The 23137-nt window shown below is 44.0% G+C and overlaps 1 protein-coding gene across 1 annotated transcript in view; it reads right to left on the reverse strand.

Annotated features, from left to right (window-relative positions):
- Window positions 1-16065: 16065 nt before the first annotated feature.
- Window positions 16066-23137, reverse strand: part of CD96 (CD96 molecule) — a 29655-nt gene continuing 22583 nt past the window's right edge. Inside the window, 2 exon segments of the mRNA XM_071433900.1 lie at window positions 16066-16265; window positions 17273-17396. Of these exon segments, the coding sequence (XP_071290001.1) occupies window positions 16157-16265; window positions 17273-17396 (233 nt within the window). The 3' untranslated portion in view covers window positions 16066-16156.

The following is a 23137-nucleotide window of genomic DNA, read 5'->3' on the forward strand; positions in this document are numbered from 1 at the left end:
TTTATAAAATACATTCTTTTATAGCATGAATTTTTTCTAACATATATTCCAATCCCTCCCCTTTAATATCAACACATTAATTCATGCTCCCTCTACATCCAAAATTACTATTATCTATTTATTTCCTACATCTACCCTCCACCTTTAAGGGTCGCCTACAAAGAGAAGGCTTTATTAAATTCTCATGTCATGCTCTCCTTGCAGGATTCCCTGATAACCATTATAATTGTTCCCATTTGTTTTGACCTGTTCCTCAAATTTTGCCAAGACCTTGTCAGCATTGCTTGCACACTTCCCTTCTCCCAGGCTCATGATCTTGCACACATTGTTTCTGGAAGCCAACTCCAGGTCCACGGGCACTACAGCTATCTGCATATCCTGTACCACAGAGTGTATCAGTCTAATAAAACAAGGTATTAGACACGGGAGGAATATGACTCCTGCTACTGAACACAGCATGAAAAACATTATTTTGTTCCACCAGGCCCCATCAAATAATCTGTCCCACCAAGATGACTGCAAGATCAAATTCCATTTCTGAACTGGGACATGGGCCACTTTCTTAATTTCGGCTGCCAGTCCTCTTATGGTTTCCCCATAATCATCAATTTCAATACAACATTCCGATTCATTGAATTTTCCACACACTCCCCCTTCTTCGGCCAGCAAATATTCTAAAGCTATTCGATTCTGGTACACAAAAGCCCATACCTGAGTGTGCTGCCGACTCAACAAGTCCAGGGCCTCTGAGGTGAGATTCGACACAATTTCCACCACTGCCTGCAGCCTGATCAACCGGTTCATTAGATAGATTGGAGTCCTGTATCCATAGCTTCCGCCCATGTGGCTGGCCCATAATAATCAATTATCCTTGCTGCCGGCCACTCCTCCTCCCCCCAAGTTTGCCTGCCACTTATGACAGGTATCATTTTCTTCAAGCTTCTTTGCTCCCTCCTCAGGGTCTCATACAGAGGAGACCCTAGTAGGTTGCTTTTTGTTCAAGAGAGAGTGAAGAGTACTGGCCCGATCATGCCCAAAGTGCATGATTCTTTCCACCTTGGAGGTAACTCACTGTATGCTTTCTTTCCACAAATCCAATAAATTCCATCTGGGGCTTTCCATCTGATATCAGTTTTCCCTGGGTCTCCCCAGTATTCTCTTAGTCCTACCAAGGATTGGTAAGGGTTAGTTCTGGGACTCTTCACCCAGCAAAGTCTATTTGACCATTCCAATCACAATTTGTTTCGTTCTTCTGACTCCAGTACCCCGTAGGAGGTTCTGGTTGCCAGACTTTGCTCTTGCTGTTCGAATTTACCGACAAAGTGGTTATACACAGCATATATCCCACCATTTCAGTATATTCTTTCCCTTCTCGACTGATGCAGATCATCCCAATCACTCATTGATCTAACACCCATCCCTCAGGTCTCTGTGCCAATCTTGAGACCCTTGGGTTGTCCCATTTCAAAAGCTGTTCGGGAGCCAAACCCTCACCCTTCCAAGGCCACTTCTCTGTCGATTTCAGCCCCCCACAAATCCAACAGTTTGACAATCCCAGTTCCGTGGCAATTTCCTGAACTAAATCAATGAGTAAGTTATGGTCTGGGGAAGGTAGTTCTCCATCAACATATTGTCTCTCAAGCTGTTCGTACTGCTTGCCCAAAGTTTTCAATCTTTCCTGTTCCACCCTTTTCTTTCTCAGTTCTGACTCCCTCCTTTTCAGCTCCTAAGTAATCTCTTTAATTTTTCCCTCAGGATCTATTCCATCTTTGTTCCTTGCAAAACAGACAGCCCTATCATATTGCAGGCACATTCTATCATCATTTGCCTGTGCTAAGTCCAATATGATCGGCTCTCTGTTCAGGGTGAATTTACTATCAAATTTTATATTTCTTCACACCCAGTACATTTTCCTGTTCATCATGCACATTCCCAGCTTCAAATTGTCATAACACAATGGATTCATCTGGTGATACGCTACAAAAATTGATTCTGTTTTTCCCCCAACCCACATTGTTCAGTTACTGCAAACAGGGATTGACATTGGTTCTACATTTCTTTTCGGTACTCGGTGTTGGTGCTTGCCTGACTGCCTGTTCTGCTTCCCAGCCTTCAGATCTAAACACAAGGTCTCTTTGCCTGATCTGCGCAATTTGATCCGAGTGCCATTTATCAAACAGTACCTTCCAGAACCCCAGATTTCTAGACGGGCTGATGAGACCCCTGACCCAGGAGTAGACCGAGGTGTGGAAAATCCTAAGTGGTGTGGGGAATGGGAGGATATGGGCCAAATCCTGAAGGAATTCTCTGACCCTATAGTCTGGGACTTTCCCCATGAACAAATTCAGAACCCAGCAGAGGTGGGGAAATACCTGAAAGAGAAGTACCAGTATGACCCTAAGGACAAAAAGATCATTGCAGTGAGCTGGGCCTTGGCCTATGCTTATCACACACTGCTAGATACTGTCAGGCAGCAGACAGAGGCATGGGGGCAGGGAGATAGATCAGCAGCTATCCCAGTCACTCAGGCTGCAGCCAACACCTCAGGCTCGAAGCCAGCAGCCAAATTAGATACTCAGCCAAAGCCAGCAGCTAAACCAGACAATAAGCAACCAATGGCTGTTGCTACTAGCACTAGAAGAGGGAAATGCATGGACAAGACTAATTGACCAGTGGATGATGATGATGCAGGAGAAGGACCCTCAACACCTCTTGACATAAAATCAGGAGTCAAAGCAGCAGGTGCAAGATCAGAAGCCAATACTGAGTCCTTTTCCCTGAAGGACCTTCGTGGCCTAAGGAAGGATTACACCCGACGACCTGATGAATCCATAATTAGTTGGTTAGTCTGTCCTTGGGATGCTGAAGGCGAGGCTACAATTCTGGATGGCACTGAAGCAAGGCATTTGGGATCCCTGTCACATGATCCTGTCATCGACCAAGGAATGATGAGGGGGGCTAATCCACAGTGTTGCACAAAGATACCTGTGTGCAGATGATCTTTATATGCAGCAAACACACTGGAAGACCATAGAACAAGGGATCCAACGCCTGAGAGAAATGGCAGTGGCAGAGATTATCTTCTCAGATGAGGTAACAACTAGGAACACAGACTTGGTACCATTGTGTACCAGACTTGGTACATCTGTGATGTGGTGAAAACTTGTGCGACTTGGGCCACATGAATATGCTTCTGCCTTAGCCATAATGAAGCGGGATGAGAGGGATGAGACTGTGCTTGATATTGCAAAGAAGCTCCAAGCATATGCAGATGCTGTGCATGGCCCAACACATGCCAGAATTGCAGCAGTGAAAACATATCTGCAGAAATTAGAGGATAAGATAGAGGAGAATCACAAGAAGCTCAGAGAGGAGATTAAAGAAGACCTTCTCCAAATCTCAGCAGTACAGATCAGAGGCTCTGATCTGTGGCTTGGTATGCTAAGATCCCCTTGTTCCTTTGCTCGATTGGGACCATCTGAGTGCACTTACTACACTCATCCATGCAGCTCTGATTCCATCATGGATGGGGGTCTCAATGTGCAGACTCTATGTCCCGCACATGGCTAGGCTCAGGCCAATCAGGATTCCCACCAGGCGTACTTCTCTGCCTTTGCCTCCACCCCCTGGAATGCCACCAGTGGAGAGGAAGACCATCTTCTCTTTGCGGCAGCAGGAGTATTCTTCAGGGAATACATTCTCAGACCTTGCCACATACCTCCTCTTAAAGGTGCCCCAGCTTGAGATCTTGACAGTATCTGAGCTGCATGGTATTTTGATTGACTTTTGACACTCCACATCCAGTATTTCTGCCTTAGATTTGAGTTTTCCATGCACCCTGTTCGGGAAAATGTAGAACTACTCTTTTGAATCTAATTCGATAATTCCTAAAATTGTGGCTAGGGCTAGAATGCAGTCAGTCAGCTCAAGCTCCTCTTCCAGACACTGGGTACACAATCCCTTTGGCCTCTGCCCCATCTACAATATCTAACAAAAACCCCTTGTCAATATTCATAGTTGAAGTGTACAAACGGATAGCATACACAATCTGACAGTATACAACCTATCCGTTCACCATCAGTCATCTATGAGGACGTTGGAGCTTGATCTTCAGGTCGCCTGGAGAAGAGGCAGTCCTCCACTTGGGAGCCTCCTCCTGATGCTCGACCTTCTTCACTCTAGACATGTATGTCCAACCTTTTTCCGCTGTCCGTATGGCCGTGTCTGTTGTCAGAAGGACAAGAAAGGGGCCTTCCCAGTGAGGGGAGAGGGGTACGTCTTTCCATACTTTCACAAGTACTCTGTCACCCGGTTGAATTTTGTGGATAGCAAATCCCAGAGGGGGCACTCTGAGATTCCCTGTTTTCTCAATTCCTGTAAGTTTCTGTTTATTGCTACTAAATATGGTTGAATTTGGCTGTCCTTTAATCTGGGGTGTCCCACTGGCATCCTGTGCTTATATGGCATTCCATATAGCATTTTGAAGGGTGAGAGCCCCATCTCTGAATGAGACATTTTCCTGATATTAAGCAAGGCAAGAGGGAGGCATTTCAACCAGGACATCCGAGTTTCTAAAATTAATTTAGACAACTGCACCTTCAAAGTCTGATTCATCCTTTCAACTTGTCCTAAGCTCTGGGGATGCCACGGGGTGTGGTATTCCCATCAAATGCCCAGTGCCTCTGCCATCTACTTAATAATCTTTGAAGTAAAATGAGCCCCTTTATCTGAGTCTATGTAATTCACCACCCCGTATTGGGGCACAATTTCTTCCAGCAATTTCCTGGACACTGTCTGAGCCGTTGCCCTTGGACTGGGGTAAGCTTCCACCCAATGGGTGAATTTGTCCACTATTACAAGCACAAATTTGAACCTTCCCACCTTGGGTAATTCAGTAAAATCAACTTGAATTCTCTCAAAAGGTCGGTACGCAAAGGGGCAACTCCCCAGGATCGCCTGTCTTCCCTTAGTTCTGTTAATTTTCTGGCAGATCAGGCATCCCTCTACCACTTGTTTGGCCAATTCATAAATTCCTCTGCACCCGAAAAATTTCAAAAACTGTTCAGCCAGGGCCTGAGCCCCCCAATGTGTTCGCTGGTGCAGTCTCCTCAAAATTCTCCTGGGAAAACCTTTAATGACTAGTTGTCTCCCATCCAGTAGTTTCCACTTACCTTCCTCCACTTTTCCCCCAATCTTCTCATAACTTTCAATCTCCTTTGGGGAGTGTTGAGGAGGGTCGTCGGGGACCTCAATCCCTTTGATCTCTGGTGTACTTACCGTCATCAGTGACACGGTTTTGGCCTCCTGGTCTGCCAAGTTGTTTCCCCGGGTCCGGAACTACATCCCTGCCTGATGTCCCTTCACATGGACAACTGAAATTTCCTCCAGCTCCCTTATCGCTTACAGAATTTGCCGGATCAATTCCCCGTGCATCAGTCCCCATCCCCATGTGTTGATCAGCCCCCTTTCTTCCGAATTTTCCCAAAGGTGTTAACCACCCCATAGGCATACCTAGAGTCTGTAAAATTGTTCCCTTCTTTCCCTTCAGTCCTTTCAAGGCTGTCAGAACTGCGTACAATTTGCAAGCCTGTGCTGACCAACCTGCGTTCAGGGGGCCTGCTTCTATCACTTTCCCTGTTCGCCCATGCACGACTGCATATCCTGATTTCCTTTTCCCTTCGATCACTCTGCTCGAGCCATCTACAAACCATTTTTCCCCTTCGTCTAATTCCTCTTCTTCCAAATCTGCTCTTATCTTTGTCTGCAATTCGACCGCTTCCACACAATCGTGGATGAGTTTGTCCAAAGCTTCCCCAAATAAGAACTGAGCCGGGTTTTGTGCGGTTGTTGTCCACAATTCCAAGTCCTGTGAGTGAATCAAAATGGCTTCATACTTCAGCAATCTAGCATCCGTGAGCCATTTGTCTGCCCTTTGTTGTAGTATATCCCACACATTGTGTGGTGCAAATACTACCAAAAGTGCTCCGAAAGTTACTTTCTTAGCTTCCTCCACCAACAATGCTACAGCTATGATCGCTTGCAAGTACATGGGCCAGCCCCTGCTTACAGGGTCCAAAAGCCTAGACAAGTAACCAACCGGTTTCCTGACCCCTGCCCAGTCCTGCATCAGCACACCACGTGCTGTATGATTGCTCACATCCACAAACAACTGGAATGGCCGTCTCACATTGGGGAGTCTCAGCACTGATTCTGCTGTGAGTGCTTCCCTGACTCCCCTAAATTCTTCATCCTTTTCTGTCCATTTGATTCTGTCTGTGGTGAGTTTTTCATACAAAAACTTCACCTTCTCACTGTATCCTTCGATCCACTGCTGGCAATATCCCAACAACCCCAGCAATTGCCTTACTTCTCTTTTTGTCCGTGGGGGTGGTAGGGCAATAATCCCTGCCACCCTTTCAGGATCCAACTTCTTTTTCCCTTTGGTTAACCAATGTCCCAAATATCTGACCTTGGGCTTTGTGAACTGCAGCTTTGACACAGACACCTTCAATCCTTTTTCCCCTAAAAAAGTTCAAAAGTTCAATGGTACTTGTCCTCACATCCTCCTCCCTTGGACCTGCAATCAACAAATCACCTACGTATTGTAGCAATTTTGTTCCCTCCGTTGGTACAAAATGACTCAGCACTTGTTTGAGTGCTTGCCCAAAAAGGTTTGGAGAATCAATGAAGCCCTGAGGCAGCAATGTCCATCTGATCTGCTGCTTTCTGTTTGTTTCTGGGTCTTCCCACTGGGACACAAAGTAATCTCTGCTGTCCTTCACTAAAGGACAGGACCAGAAAGCATCTTTCAAATCGATCACACTGTACCACGTGTCCTCAGGAGAGATGTTAGTCGACAGGGTGTAAGGATTCGAGACCGTGGGGAGCAGTGTCTTTATCCTTTGATTCATAGCCCTTAGATCCTGCACTAGCCTGTAGCTACCATCTGTCTTTCGCACTGCCAAAATCGGGGTGTTGTGCTGGGACATGCACGGCTCCAGCATTCCTTTCTTTAGCAATTCATCAATCACTGGTTTCAGTCCCATCCTCCCTTCCATGGGGATGGGGTACTGTTTGACCCGAATGGGGTCTTCTGGCCTTTCAATTTCAATGTGGATTGGCTCTGTGTCCAATCTCCCGGTCTCCCCCTGGGCATACCAAACCCTTGGATTAATTTTTTCCTCATCCTGGGTGGTGAGTTTATACAATCTCACCTTGAGCTAGGAATCTTGCACTGCTAAACCAATTTCCAATGCCACCATCAAATCCTGTCCCAGCAAATTAAAGTCTGCATCTTTTATCAATAACATATTTCCTATACACTTTAGTTTCTGTCTCTATTTTGACATTCTTTATGATCGGAACCTTAAAAGTTTCCCCTTTTGCTCCAATTACCATCATTGCATCATTGCTCAGAGAGCAACCTCTCTGTTGCACCGTGGTCTGCTCAGCTCCAGAATCCACTAAAACCCAAATTTCCTGCCTGTGGGGTCCCACTCTCAATTTTATCAAGGGCTCCCTCAGTGTTCCAGACCCCAAACTGAAAAGACCCTGACACCCCTAATCTACCTGAAACATAGTCTGATCTTTGACCTTGTTGGGACAATTCCTCTGGATGTGCCCCTTTTGCTTGCAGTGGTAGCACTCAAAGTCCTTTTTCTGGTTGTTTGAGCCCTTTCCTTGGGAAGGGTTTTGTTTCTTCGCTGGTGCCATTTTCGCCGAGTCTCTGATCTGTTCCTGTTTCTGTCCCTCCCTCACTGCAGCCACTAGCACTTTGCCTGAATCTTTTGCTTTTCTTCATCTCTTCTCATGTAGATTTTCTGGGCTTCTTGGAGCAATTCCTGCAGTTTCCTGTTCTGCCATCCATCTATCATTTCCAATTTCTTCCTTATGTCTTCCCATGATTTCGCCACAAATGGGATCTTCAGCAAGACTGCCCCAATCGGAGATTCAGGGTCTGTCCCAGAATACATTCTCAGGCTCTTTCGGAGCCTTTCCAGCCATTCCGTGGGGGTTTCGTCTTTTCCCTGACATTTCCTGAGTACTTTGCTCATATTTTGTCCCTTTGGTACTGCTTCCCTGATGCCTTGTATTATCATATTTCTCAAGTTTATCATTTTCTGCCTTCTTTCCTCCATCTGGGCATTCCAAGATGGCTTTTGGTCCTGCCACTTCTGATCTCCTCGCTCCCCCTGGAGATTCCTGTGCTCCAAATCCTTAATCACAGCTTGTCTGATCATTTCCCTCTCCTTGTTGTTGAACAGTGACCTCAGGATTGCATTGAGATCCTCTTACAGGTAGGTGCTGGTTCCTAGAAATTCATCTAGCCTTTCTGCCACCCCCAAAGGATTGTTCATCAGCTTCCCCATCTCTTTCTTGAAAGCCCTCAGGTCCCCAGTGTTGATCGGCACATGTACAAAGCCGATAACTCCTGGAGCCGTCGGTACTTCCCGTAAAGGGAAGAGACAAGGCTTTTCCTCCTCATCATCACTAACTCCAGTGGTTGCCCTCCTCATTCTCTGCCTCATCCAATGGGCCGGAGGAGAGTTTGCTTTCTTTGGGGGAAATATCTGTTTCTCCTCAGTCTTGGGAAGGGTCGGTGGCTGTGGCTGCTCACATGGGAGCAAAGGCACCATTGCCTGCTCTCGTGGGAGAGAAGGCGCCGCGGCCAGCTCCAGTGGGAGTGGTGGTGCCAAAGCCTGTCCCTGCGGGATCGATTCCTCTGGAGGCAGTGTGGGCACCTGAAATACCTGGTCTGGCGCAGGCTAGGGCGGAGGGACAAGGTGTGGCGGTGGAAGGTTTTCCAGCAGTTCCCATGCCTTGCCCCAGTTTGCGGAGCGTCTGAGGGCTCTGATCAGGTACAACCCTGAACAAGCATATTTCCACATCTCAGCATACTCAATTTCCTCAAAATCCTGTGGGCGGTGATCAACTATGTGGTTGTACAGGGATTCGAATGTCCATATCTCGAAAGTCCCGAACACCGGCCAAACCACATATTTCGCAATCTCCTTTCCCCCCCACTTTTCCATACAAAAATGTATCATCTTTTCCTTGGACTTTCCCACCCTCCTGGGGCTGTTGTCCCAGTGTTCTAACATCCATCCCAACGGGCTTCCCCTCCGTATTTCAGGCAGAACCCTCTTGGGATCTTGTGGAGGTTTTTCCTGGGGCTTTTTCTAGCAATTACTCTTTCTCAATCCCATTTTCCCAAAAACCCTGTTTGCTAATTTTCTCACCTTGAGTCCTTTGGCTGGGATTCTTGACGCGAGTCCCAAGCATTTCTCTGATCTCGATTTCCTAAGTCTGTGAAACACTACCAGTCTACTCAGCCACGTAGAGAACCGTTCCACAAGTCTTTTGACTGTTACCGAGCTCTCTTACCTGATTCTCCAGATCAGAAGGCAGACCGGCTCACGAAATATTTCGGGAACGTTCTTTCCCCTCCTGACCCAACCATGATCGATTCCCTGAACTCCCTGTAAGTCCCAAATCCCATGTGTGACAAGAGAAAGCGCTTGCTTCCCCCTTGACCAACCACTTCCCTTGCGGGAGAGCGGAACTGCGATTGTGGGGTCCACACTCGCTTTGTGATAGAATCACATCTCACACACGCTCGATCACAGCCCACTCAACCACACAGTACTCATGGTTCCTTTCCCGTGTGGATTCTTTGTGCACATCGATTTTCCAAGTGAAAAAAAAGTACCGTGGCCTTGGAGATCCCTCTTTGGATCGTTCCGAGTTTCCAAGAGGTCTGGGGCCCGTTTTATTCCTCTTTGGCTGTGGTTCTGGCTTCGGTTCGGTGTTTGATTGGTTTTGTGAACTCCCAATCCTGTCAGGCCACTGAAATCAGTGGGGCGCCTCCTGACCAGAGACGGGTCCCCGAACCCCAAATTCAAATCACATCAGGGTCACTAGAATTGTTATAAATGATCAATCGAAAGCCAAATTCGAAAATGCAAAAAGATTTATCTTTTTCTATGACCAAAATATGGTCCTCAAAACCACCACAGCCAAAGAGCTATAAAGCATCAGATCCCCCTCTGTTCACAAGAGCCGCTTCTAGCAAGGATGTTTTATACAGTTTATTATGCCCGAGGCGAAGGAGTCCCAGTTTCTTTTGTAACTCTGCATATTCATAGTTGGTTCTTTCACTGTGCAGAGCTGGACAATCGCTGTTTCCTGGTTGATAGCCAGCGTTGATCAAATCCCAGGAAGTCACGTATTCACATGTATCTTTCTGGCAACTTCGGATTGCTCTTAGGCATCTTCCAATGACTCGGGATAGCAGTGATCATCTGATCATCGTGCTGGATGCGTCTATTCATAAGCTAAATGCCAATCGTTATCTGGCCGCCTTCAGGAATTTCAGAGTTTGAATAGACGTCTGCCTCTCAGGCTGCTTGTGGTCAGAGACTCGTTTGGATTTCACAATCTTTATAAAGTACATTCTTTTATAGCATGAATTATTTCTAACATATATTACAAAGAGGAATTTTAAAGACATAATCAGATGTTCCCTGAAATCAAATACTCTTTACTGTGGACTTCCCTGAGCTTTGTCTTGTCCTTAAAGAATAATTTCAAATATAATATTATTTTATATTATTTCTATTAAAATCTCCTTAGACAGGATTAAGTAATCATTATCCCTCTACATAGCTTTTCAGGAGCTTTCCATTGGTTACTGCTCAAAAGTTAATTGCAGAGTCAGGAAGAATTGCTTCCTAACATAATAAATAAAACCAAATTTCTCCTTTGTATCCTGCTTCTTCTGGAGTCAAAGCATACACAGATCTTTCTAATGTTTGCCACTTCTGACACATGGTGGCTCTAAATCCAGCAAAGACTATGCAAAGTAACCAATATCCTGTGCTGATTAGGAGGGATAATTTCTGTGCACAGCTTTGTCAAGCAAACACAAACACTGAAACAAAGCTGAAGCAATTCTCAAGGCTTTCAACACAGCTGCACGGAGAAAAACATTCCTGAAAAGAGAAAACTCCATACATCTGTTTTAAGATGGGCAAAACAGCCCATCCCAGGAAATTCTAAGTGACAAAGCCTATTATCAGCCACTGTTATCTAATGAGTCTTGCACTGGGATGGCCAGGGAGCCCGTGCTCTCCCACAGCCTGCTCCCTGCTCCCAGGCACTGCCACACTTCTGCCTGCATTCCAATTACTGGAGCACACCATGCAAATTATAGGGGTGCTTCTTAAATAAACAAGCCAAGCTTAATTAATTTGCAGGACCAAAAAGTGCCTTGTAAGTGAAGCCGCTTCACTACTGTTTAAAAAGGATGTGTGATTCAGAATGAGGCAAAAGGTAATTCAGGGCAATTAAGGCTTGGGATGGCTGTCAGATGTGCCAGGAGCAGGGCATCCTTTAAGCTCAGAGCTGTCCTCTCTGTGGTCAGAGAGGTGGAAGCCAGGCTGAAGACACCTGTCTGCTCCATGCACCCTATGGGTTTGGGGCTGGCAGCCTTTCCTGGGCCTCTGTCAGCAGGACCCAGCACCACCTGGATGCAACAGGCAGGAATTCAAACCACAGAGTGCTGGGAAGGGTCACTCACTCCACTGCAATGGCCAGGCCTTGGCACTGCTTTCACAAGGCACATTAGCAACTGCAAACAAATACTGAGAACAAATCCCTTCCTTTTGTGACTTTTCCCCCTCACCCTGCAGTATTCACCATCTCCTCAGGAGCAGATGAAAACCACTTGTGCATAAAACCAGCTAGCTGCTTAGCTTTCCAGTGTTTTGCTTTTATGGTTGTATAATGCAGGTATTATAGACCATATACAGTAGGACAAGCTAATTTCACAGTATGACATTACATGTTATTATGTGACCTCAGATTCTGACTTGAGTCTGCTTTACAGGTTTTATTATTCATGGATTTGCATTTAGCAATGTGGCTTTGGCTGGGGTGGAGTTCATTCTCTTCATAGTATCTGGTACGAGGATTTATGAACTAGTGTTTTGGATTTATGATAGAAACAATGTTGATAATGTAGAGATATTTCCATTACTGCTGAGCAGTGCTTACACAATGTCAAAGCCTTTTCTGCCTCTCACCCGACCGACCACTGAGTGGGCTGGGGCTGCTAAAGGAGTTGTAAGGTGACACAGTTGGGACAGGCAGCCCCAAGTGACCACAGTGATGTCCCACATTGTATGGTGCCATGTTGGGAATATAAAGCTGGGGAAGAAGAAGGAAGAGGGAGACATTCAGAGCAATGGCATTTTGCCTTCCCAATTCACCATTACACTTGATGGAGTCCAGCTTTCCCATAATTGACTGAACACATGCCGGCCCATAGGAAGCAGTGAATAATTCCTTGTTTCTCTTTGATGGTGTGCAGCTTTTGCTTTGCCTATTAAACTGTCTTTATTTTAGCCCAGGATTTTTCTCACTTTTATTCTTCCAGTTCTCTCTGCATCCTACTGGTAAAAGTGATCTCCCAGCTGGGGTTAAACCATGACAAACATTTAAGACTCTCTTAAAAAATCTTTACTATATCCACACAGCAAGCTTTGAACGTTTTCCACTTAGGGAAAAGTCTTTATCTAATACTCCCATAGCCACCTTCAAGCATCTGGTAACTAGAGCTGGCCAAATAATTCCAGATTTGACAGAACCCAAGTCCAAGCCAATGATTCCAGCTTTCATAGTGGGGCAGCTGCTGCTAAAAATAATCACTGAATAGTAGAATGGTTTGGGTTTAAAGAAATCCTGAAGTTATCATCAAGTTCCAACCCCTCTGCCATAGGCATGGACATCTTCCACTAGACAAGGTTGCTCAATGCCCCATCCAGCCTGGCCTTAAACACCTCTAGGGATGGGACAGCTGAAGTTCTGAAGTTACTACAGTTGAGTAGGGTTTTTTTGTTGTTGTTTTTGTTTGTTTGTGTTTGTTTTGTTTGTTTGGAGTTTTTTTGTTGTAGTGGGTTTGGTTTGTTTTTTTTTTTTCTTTAAGGCAGGGGTCAATTTTGAAGTAAATTACAATTCTTGAGTGTGAAAAATGCCAATTACTTGTTTTTAAAATGTTAAAAGTTTAATAGTAATAAAATGGTTATAAAAATAGTAATATAATTAGAGTAATAAAAATTTGAACAATTGAGATTAGGACAATATGAGACAATAAAAACAAAGAGTTACGGACAGTCTGGGTACCTCTTTCTGGGCAAAATAAGCCTGAAAAAGGACACACAAAAAAGGACACATGTTAACAGAGGATTAAACCTTAAAAGCAATAGCCCGTTGCATATTCATACATCTCATACATGATGCATAAATTCCATTCAAACAAAGCATTCAGCATTCTGTCTGGTCAGTGTCAACTTCTTCATCTTAATCTTAACAGCGTCTTCATGACTGAGCAAGGCAGGAAGAAGTTCACTTCTTCTGATAAAGGAGTAATAAATTCTCTTTCTCAGAAAGATTTATGTGTCCTGTGGCTGCTGTCTGGTGCGAGCACCTCATTCCTTTCTTTAAAAAAATATTCCACATACATAGTTTCTATTTTAACTACAAAAGTTACATTTTAACTACAAAACTACGCTTACCATACTATTAAAATGTTAATGCAGCACTACTAATCAATACAATGTAATACATAGTAAATATCTGTGTAGAGCCATATAAATATGCACATCGAGTATTTTTCACATCGAGTAAATTATATGTTCCATTCTTATCGTGGTGAGGAGCAGATAGAGGGAAACAGAAACATAAACCGTCCTACACCAAATTTACCTGCAGAAAACCAGGAAGATGGGGCTAGCACGGGGGGAATTTCCTCCCTCAGGTCCCAATCTGTTCGCTGCCCCTTTCCCTGTTCCCTCTCTAAAGCGGGCAGAGGAGGGCAGGCACCCTCGTTGTGCCCGTCCCTCCGCTCCAGGGTGGGGAGGGACACCGCCGCATTGCCGCGCTGCTGTCGGTGGGGTGGGAATGGGAAGGGACGAGAGGGGAGAACGGGGAAAGGACGGGGCAGGACGAAAGGGGAGGATGGGGCAGGAACGGGGAAGGGACGGGGCAGAATGAGGGGCGGTCGCGGCCCCGCTCGCCGCCGGGCGCGGTGCTGCGACGCCACCTACTGGTGAGTGGTGGGAGCGCGGCCGCTGTGCCCGTCCGGGTGTCCTGTCGCAGGGATTTGAGAGGAAAGCCCTCGTTGAGAGGCTGTGAGCGCCCCAGCCAGGGCAGCTCTCCCGGGCATCGTTATCCTGCGGAGCACCGCTTGCAGAGACTGCGGCAGCAGCCTTCGGGGATGTGCGGTCGGGGAGCGGCGCTCACTGCAGGAAGAGGTGACATCCATGAGCGCTGCTCACGGTCAGAGGGAACATCTCCAGCCAGAAGCAAACGTAGGGATCATAATACCCGAGATAATAAAGTAGCCCCCTTCGGTCTATATGCTATGGACAGTCGTCTAATGACAAGGAGGAACGTCCTTGCTCTCCACACCCCTTGGAATATTGTTATACATCTGTTTGGTTTTTTTGATGTTGTTGTTTGTTGGTTTGTTTGTGGGTTTTTTCTAATTTGTTTTCAAGGCCAACAACCTGCCTTCTTTTGCAGTGATGGGTGACATGACAAAAGTTAAACTACTGTCCTTCTACAACACAGACAAGAAATGCTCAAATTAACATCGACCTTTCCACACATAGGTCAGTATAGTTTTGTAGGAAAAACAGTGTTTTCTGTTCAGCACAGATGATGGATTTAGAATTGCTTGTACTACAACATAAATAATGCAACAAAATATTCTAAAAAAAGTCTGTTAGATCATTCTTTCCAGTAAGCCATTCATTTAATCTAAAGTCCCGGGAAATACAGTGCTCTGAACCCTGACACTCATTGACCAGTGTTTAGCAGTAAATAAAGCAAATCCCATTCCTAAATCAGAATATAAATTTTAAGCCTGACATAATTGAAATTTAGCTGATTTGCATTAATTACAGAAATACCTTTGCGGTAACAATACATTTCTAAACAAGCTTAGAGGGATGGTTTCTTGGCTGCCTGAAGGTACTGCAATTGCTGCCAAAAACAGAGCTCCTCCTGCAGCTCTGGTGCCTTGCGCTGGTGATCACACAGCTGCTGACCTGGCTGAGAGCTGTGCAGAGGGCCAAGCCAAGCCCACCCACTGCACCATCATTTGTTCATTAGTGTCAATATGAGGAAATCTGTAACTTGGGCAGGACAGGGGGAAGACTGGATCATCTCTTTCACAGGCTTAAGCTACCTGGGAAACTACCCCTGAGGTCTTGGAAAATGTGAAGATAGCATGTGATGGAAGCTCATTAAGACCAAAGAAAAATAAAAGTACTACATTTTTTTTCCTTCACGTATACTGTAAATATAATTCCTGAAAAGCAGACTTAAAAGTAAGTATTATTTCAAAGGCATAGTGCTTCCAAAGGACTAGAATTTTCCATTAACTCTAGGCTTGCTTCAGTCCTTAAGACTCTGGACCAAAATTGACTTTCTTGTTACTTCACCAATGACAGCTGGGACTTCTTTGCATACACTTGCACCAGGGCTGGTGATCTTTCATCTCACCAACCACCCTCCATGATCCAGTGCTGCAATCCTGTGCCAAGTGATGCAGGGTATTTTCTGTCTGTGTATGGTGCTGATTCTTTCTTTTGGTTTCACAGTGATAGAAAATTACATGTTGGATTATATTAGTCCACAGTAAAAATAAATAATTTCAATAACAGCTTGTGTAGGTCTCAAAGTCTTGTGTTCAGCCACTGTTTGCTGTATAACTGTGATGTTCATACAGCAGAGTTGTCATCTCTATACATTGAATAGATGGACAAGCTTCAACACTCTTCAGTCAGGCTGGCAGACTCATGTGTTAATCTGCTACCATGGAAGAGATAGCAAATTCCTAGTTCATCACCCAATTCAAATTAAGCATGTGTAATCTCACAGTGACACTTACTACGAATGCAGTGCATACATAGAGATACACAGGATGAAAGAAGTGTCCCAAGAAGTGCTCAGCTTCCAAAATTAATGTCATGTAGGAGCTCTGAATTTTAATATGGGTCATTACCACCAAGCTCCTGTAACCACTGTTCCAAAGGCAGAGCCTTTTAGCTGTGCCAGTCTTCTGCGTGCTACACAAGGGGTGCAGGTGGTGTTACAGGCTTTCTAGTTCATGACAGGATGGGGGAGTCCCATCAGACTCTACCATGGAGGTGTACTTTATTGGAGGCAGCAGTGGCTTAAAAGATGGAGGTCTGTTCATACTGAAATAGAAGAGAGAAAATGCACTATCACATGAAAGTAGCATATAAGACAGTTGTAAAATGTTCACAGGAGGAGGTGGATTGGCACTAAGTCATTATAAGAGCACCTGACATTAGCTCTTACATACTGTGACTTCCCTGAATCTGTTTTATAACCCCAGGACACCTTCTTCTATTCATTTGGCTTTCTTAGCCTCACAGTTTTATTTCATTCATGTTTTAAAAGAACCGAACATGGTCCTGATGAACTATTCAAAATCCTTGCATGGGCCTTTTGCTCTCATAACTTTTTTTGATCAATTTATAAATAAAGGTCACACCTCAAATTAGTTAAAAAAATAAATCCTGTTTTTATCTTTGATATACAGGATTTACAGTTGAGTTTTAAGAGGATTTTCTAGAATCATAGGTGATTAATTATGATTTTTTGAGTATTTTAATAATGTTGGTAAGATTTAAAATAATTGTCTCAGATATTGCTTTCACCAGTAGATCTTAGAGTGTTTTAGTAGAGAATCAAACTTTGGTAATAATTACACACTCAATGCTTTTTTGACTGCGATTGCGTTTTGGGTAGCCTACTTTCACATATATCATTCAAAACTCAAATAGACCTGCCCTAGAAGTACAATTTCATTAAAACATGTCCTCAAGTAACCATAGAAAATAAGAGCGCAAAAGCAGCTGGCAGGGAGGCTAATAGAAATGGGGTCTCTGGGGACAAAAATTGACTTTTATTTTTCCCTTACACCCTGAAGCTGCACTGCAGCTCTTTTCTTAAAGTTTATTTTAAAGATAACCCACAGAATAGATGAAAGGACTGAGAACACTCTACTTTACATACTACTGTATGAGAAAAATGGCATTAATGATCCATGTACTTAAAGGTCTTGTGTGCTATGAGTCGTCTCAAATGAAAAGGTATAAATCCAAACAGCTGGGTTAGAGTTGGTGCTGCCCTCTGTGCCACCCCTCCCACCCCTATGGCTCTATTCACTGGTACTCACATCTCTTTCTGGTACTGACACCATTTCCTGATGCCTAAAGCTACCAGAGTGCTGCAGAGGAGGAGCAGGACAGCTACCACTCTTGGCCAGGGGAAGCAACTGGCTTTGGTGTTCCTCCTGTCACCTGTAAGGGACACATGGAGGTCATCTGAAGGTCCTCAGAGAGGAGGGAAATCAGGGCTTGGTGCCTGGGGCTTGCTGCTCCCTGCTCTGCATAGTGCTGCTGTCAGTGCAGCCACTCATCACCAGGCTGAGGTTCCCAAACTCTGAGCACTGCAGCTCTGATTTATGGACTTAGCCCACTTTTGTTCTGACTGGGTGTGTGAGCTGATTTCAGCCACCCATTGGCTCACTTGACAAGATTATTTAGGCACAGCCCAGAGAGCATTTCATCCAAAACCCACTGGCTTTCTCTGTTCCCCTGTGAGCTGCTCTGCAAGAAGCTGCATGTCACAGTGCAGACAGGCACATCTGCCAACCCCTGCCCTCCTTCCCAATGGTTTATTTTTCACACCACTGACACCAGACCCTGCCAAAACAACTGGCCAAGGGCTCAGCTGCCTTTTGAGGTGACCTCTTCTCAGCAGCACAGCATCCAGGTCCCATTCCAGCTGCCTCTCCCCACTGCAGTGCTGGGATTCCCCTTCCCTTCCCACTTCTGCACAGCCACCCTTGGGAGTGGTGACAGAGGTGCCCTCAGGTCCTGGGTATGGAGAAGAAGAAGAGAAGGAGCAGTCCTCCTCCAGCTGCCAGAGGGTGCAGCAGTGGCCTGGGTGCCAGAGAGATCCATGGGTGATACGACTCAGTGTCAACTCCCATTAAGCTAGCATCACTACCCTGTGCAAGGCTGGCCACACTGGTGAGTCACCCTGGGTCTTACCCACCATGGCAACCAGTGCTGTGGCCAGTCCACCATGCTGCATGAGCCATGAGCTTTCCTTGGGGCACAAGAGTGTTACTGGCCAAATTTTGCTGCTGGAAGAAAGCATGCACTGGAACTTTACTTGCAGATGGAATACCAAAAACCTGCGACAACCTGTAATAGTAGGATACAGAATCTGTGACTCCTCTTTTCATCTCTTTTCCCTTATTTTGGAATTTCCTGGTCAAATGGATGTGGTCCTCCAGATTTCGTGCTTCTGCAGTGGCATGCTGAAAGAAGAGGATATGTGTAGGATAACGTCTTACCAGTACTGTTCAGCAGGCTGCTCGTAGGAAAGAAGTCTTTTCCTCTGGTAACTGAAATTGTCTGATCTGTGATGCTGTAGGACAGGTTACCTATAAAGATATGGGCACAGAACATTTTTAGTTACTTACTTGTTTTTTTGGTTTTTTTTTAATGAAGGTTGTTTTGAACCCTTTGTTATTCACCCAACTGAAAATTCCAAAGTCAGAAATTTCCAGGATCAGGGTGTAAAAATTCACTTGGCAAGATGTGTACATTTTTGGCCTATGACCTGGTGTTGGATGAAAAAATGTGCTTTTATCAAAAGAAATATTATAAGAAGGAAAGGGAAGGGGGAATAGGAAGGGAAGGAGAGAGGAAAGAAAAGAAAAAAGAAAAGAAAAGAAAAAAGAAAAGAAAAGAAAGAAAGAAAGAAAGAAAGAAAGAAAGAAAGAAAGGAGAGAAAGAGAGAAAGAGAGAAAGAAAGAAAGAAAGAAAGAAAAGAAAGAAAGAAAGAAAGAAAGAAAGAAAGAAAGAAAGAAAGAAAGAAAGAAAGAAAGAAAGAAAGAAAGAAAGAAAGTTAAGATGTTCCAGCAAGCCAGCATTGAGGCAGCTTTGAGCAGCAGAGCTGTTTGGGAGAATGATAAGCTTTACCTCATTGATGGTAATGAGAAACCTAAAGAACCACAGATGATTTTTGTGTCTGACCCACAAAAATCATCTATCATCTGTTTATAGACAGTTTTTTCCCTTCCTACTGATGGTTAAGATCAGTGCCCCATAAGGGACACATCTCTTTTTTTCTAGCCATCTCTACATTCACAGCTTCTGAAATAATAGTTAAATACTCATCTAGACAATGGCACAGCATTTCCAGAGCTCCCATGGCACTTCTGATGTAGGGATCCAGTGGTGAAATTATTCAAATTTGTATAAAAAGAAATAATGATTTTCAATTGCCTTACAAACCTGTACACGATTACTTCATTAGGCTCTACTGTGGCTGTTTTGGACTCTGACTTTCTTTGATGCACACAACAAATGAAACAACAGAGGAACCTGACAATCTCTGATATAACTGCTGATTTATAAATCCAAGACAAAAACCTAGCTTTAAATTATGTAAATGACTAGCAAGACAGAACCAAGAAAATCTCTTTATTGTGAGATGTTTGCTGGCTTTGACTGAAATTGAGAGTTCAAGTGTGTGTGTGTGTGTGTGTGTGTGTGTGTGTGTGTATGTATGTGTGCATTAAAAAGATGTAGTTTTAGGGCACTCTAAAAACTCACCGAGATTTTTGGATATTAATTCAGTTCTTTTCTACTTGCTTATTAGGTGTTTGATTTTATGTGAATAGGTATGACACATCTCACATTTGTAAAATGCATAGCATTTTACAAAGTTATATGCAAAAAAAAAAAAAAAGGATATACACTTAGAAATCCGATAGGACTGTGCTGTATACATCACATTGATAAGCACTATTTATTCTTATTTACATAATGGCTTATGTTAGAGCATCCCAGGACCACAATGATAATGGTAATCACTGTTGTAGGAGCCCAGTGGCCCCGGGAGGGCACAGGGATTCATGTGTATGCCTCAGCAGACTCACTGGTGCCTGTGTGTTCTGAAACTGCCCTCAATTACAGCTGCTGGACCAAGGACCCTTCAAGGCCATTATCTCTTAGCTGGTGCTCAGGCAGGCACAGGTGTAGGGAAGCAGTGGCAGGGATATGGGGATGAGTGGAGCAACACTCAGTATCCCCTGCAAATAGTAGAGTAATTCAGCATGCTTATAGAAAAAATTGCAACCAGCAAGCTGTGCAGAATTGTGGAGCATTAGAAGCTGTCACAAGGTTGTGGTATAACTGCATGGTTGTGGGTGCTACTAAAAATGCATTCACAAAATGGAAAGCAGCTGCTACATTTGTGCCTCAGCCAAAAGACAACTCCCATGGAAATGCAAAAGCACATTGACAGGTCCTGCTTGTTCCAAAAGCACAAATGCAAACCAAGATGTTAGAAAAGGAAGTCACTTTGGGCTTTATACTGCTGAGCAGAGATTTTCTAAAGGGAAAGACTAGTGGAAAAATATTCACCCTAGGGGTTTTTTTATTGATTTATTGATCTTTAATGAGGCTGTCTTTCAATGTTCTATTAGCCAGCCTTTATTACTTCACATTATCTCATTATTTCACTGCTGCTCTGCGATTTTATTTGGCTTCTCTGGCAATGTATTTCATCTATAAACTACCTTCAGCACTCACTACATTTGCCTAGCAACCATCTCAATTGCAATATTATGAAAATAAATATGTCTAATGAAACCAGGATACTCAAATGTTTTTTCATTCCTCTTTTGCCACTGCAAATCCTTGACAGCTTGGAAACCCAAGTCTTTATCTTCTAATTCAGTGGAACTCAACAGGAAAATTGCTTCTGTGAAGTATTGAAAATCTGGTACACGTTACTCCACATGACTTTGGCCTCTGCGCAGACACAAGTTTTCCATGCTTAGTAATAATTTTTGCATGGCAATGTGGTGACTCTCAACTAGCAGCTGAAAATAAGCACCACAGAGCTAATGCTCTGAGAGAAGGCATCACAAATTGAGCACCTGAGGACCTTCTGCTGTGGTTTTTACAAGATACTCCAGATTACTGCAGGTTTGCAACCCAACATTTACTAAGCTGGTGCCACATTTGCACTTTGGCTTCATAACTCCTTTGTTGCAGTCCTGTGAAAGAAAGGAGATGTGTTGTCTACTCATGTGCTGCTGTCAAAGCGTCTCTGAATGCTGTGGCACTGGTATAGCCTTTTGCCTCTGTGGTAGAAGTTAGTGCTCCTGCTGAAAAGCACAAAGCCTTGTAAAAATTGCTGTAGGGAACCATATAATTTGTTTTTCATTTCCCTCCCCCTTTCTTCCCTGTTTTCTGACTGATGAGGTCAAACAGGTGTAGCCCACTACTTGAGATGCTGGCTTCCCTCAGACAGGCATTACACAAAGCTGTGTCAGGTTTGAAAGCTTATCACAAGCTAGAAGCTCAAGAGGAGTTTTACTGAGATAGGTAAATAAACTTAGACAAACCATTTGAAGCATTTTTATATTTCAGCTTATTTTCATGTGAACCTCAGGAGCTTGAGTGTACTGGCTGGTTTTGACCTGAAACCAGTAGAGCAATGAACAAACATACATAAATCAGAATTTGGACAGGATGTCACTGGCTCCAGTGAAATAGAACTGTTTTCCGAACTAGCAAAAGGAAGTTTTGAAAAAGTTATAGTACAAGAGTCACACCTGTAATGTCTGATGCCAAATACCAACTTATTTGACATTTTCCTTTAAGCATTTTTTAATTGCTAAGGTTTCTAGAGCTCAGCTAGGTATTTATCTGATATTCAAACACAGACAGATGGTGGCTAGCACGTTGACCTTCATTTTCGCAAGAGAACTATTTCACATTTACTAAAAAGAATCCATATTTCTTAACAACTGTCTCATTTTGGAAAAATATCAAGCCATCTGAACAAACCTGCAAAGGTGAACTGCAGCTTTAACTGATCATTCAAAGCCTGAGCATCTCTGGCTCAGTGATGGAGCAGTTGTGGAAACTAAGCAAAACCAGGCTACAGTTTTAGCAGCCTTAGTTTTGCTCCCCCTCTTCCTCCTCTTGCCTATATATGTGCACTCTTCTCTCATATGCATTTTCAGCTGTCTCTTAGATTTTCACTTGCAAAATAACAGGAATGAACCAAACCAGTAGACTAAAACAGAAGGCTTGAGCTTGGTGTCCTGTCTTGACTGCAGCCCAGAGGATTTGCTCAAGAAGCTGATCTTAAGCACACTGGTGTCACCAGTGTGAGGACCAACAGTGAGCCAGACCTGAGAAGTGCTAACCCAGGGCTGTCATACCGTAAGTGGCACATGTTGGGACCACTGGTTAAAAGGCAATTGCTTCCCAGGCTACTTGCAGAAGAAAAATGGCTCAGATCCTTCTTACATTGCAAGTTTGACCTTGCACCACCTCAACCAGGGAAAATGTATAATTCAGCGAGGAGAACCCTCTCTCTTCACATTGTATATTTATAGCCTTTGTTACGAATTTTTTGTTGAGATGGAAGGGCTTCCAGTCCCCTTGAACAAGCAACTTTGGTGTTCTGCTGTCAGCCAGGCAAATGTCTCTGTTTTGGGGATGGGAAAGGCAGTTTGAGAAGCAGCAAATTTTCATTTCAGCTGCAATCTGTGTTCCTGCCTTGGCATATATCAGTTAAGCCTCTGCAAGCCCCTGGGCTTTATGTTGAGGGATTCAGCTCCCAAAGAGCACTCTTTTGGGGCAGACCAAAGCCTTGTGTTTAGTATCTTCCTCCAGTGTTCTATTTAGGTATGATATTTAACTAAAAACAGTAGGTATTCTTAATAAACACTATAATAACACTAATTAACTTCTTTGTAAACACTAATAACACTCAATGTCTGTTCAGTTGCCAAAATTAATGAATGTATCCTAAAGAGAGCATTAAAAAAGATAAAATCAAGACAGTATTTTCTCATATATTTATTCCTGAACTCTGGTTACACTGACAGTGGTTAGTGTAACCAGTGGTTAGTGGTTAGTGTGCAAAGCACTAGGAAAAGAACTTCAATGGACATTAAATGTCTTGCTTCCAAAAAAGTAAGATAGTTATTGTGTTTATG

The sequence above is a fragment of the Agelaius tricolor genome, unplaced genomic scaffold, assembly GCF_023055355.1.
Source record: "Agelaius tricolor isolate 1412-34295 unplaced genomic scaffold, bAgeTri1.0.p SCAF_9, whole genome shotgun sequence".
NCBI lineage: Eukaryota > Metazoa > Chordata > Aves > Passeriformes > Icteridae > Agelaius > Agelaius tricolor.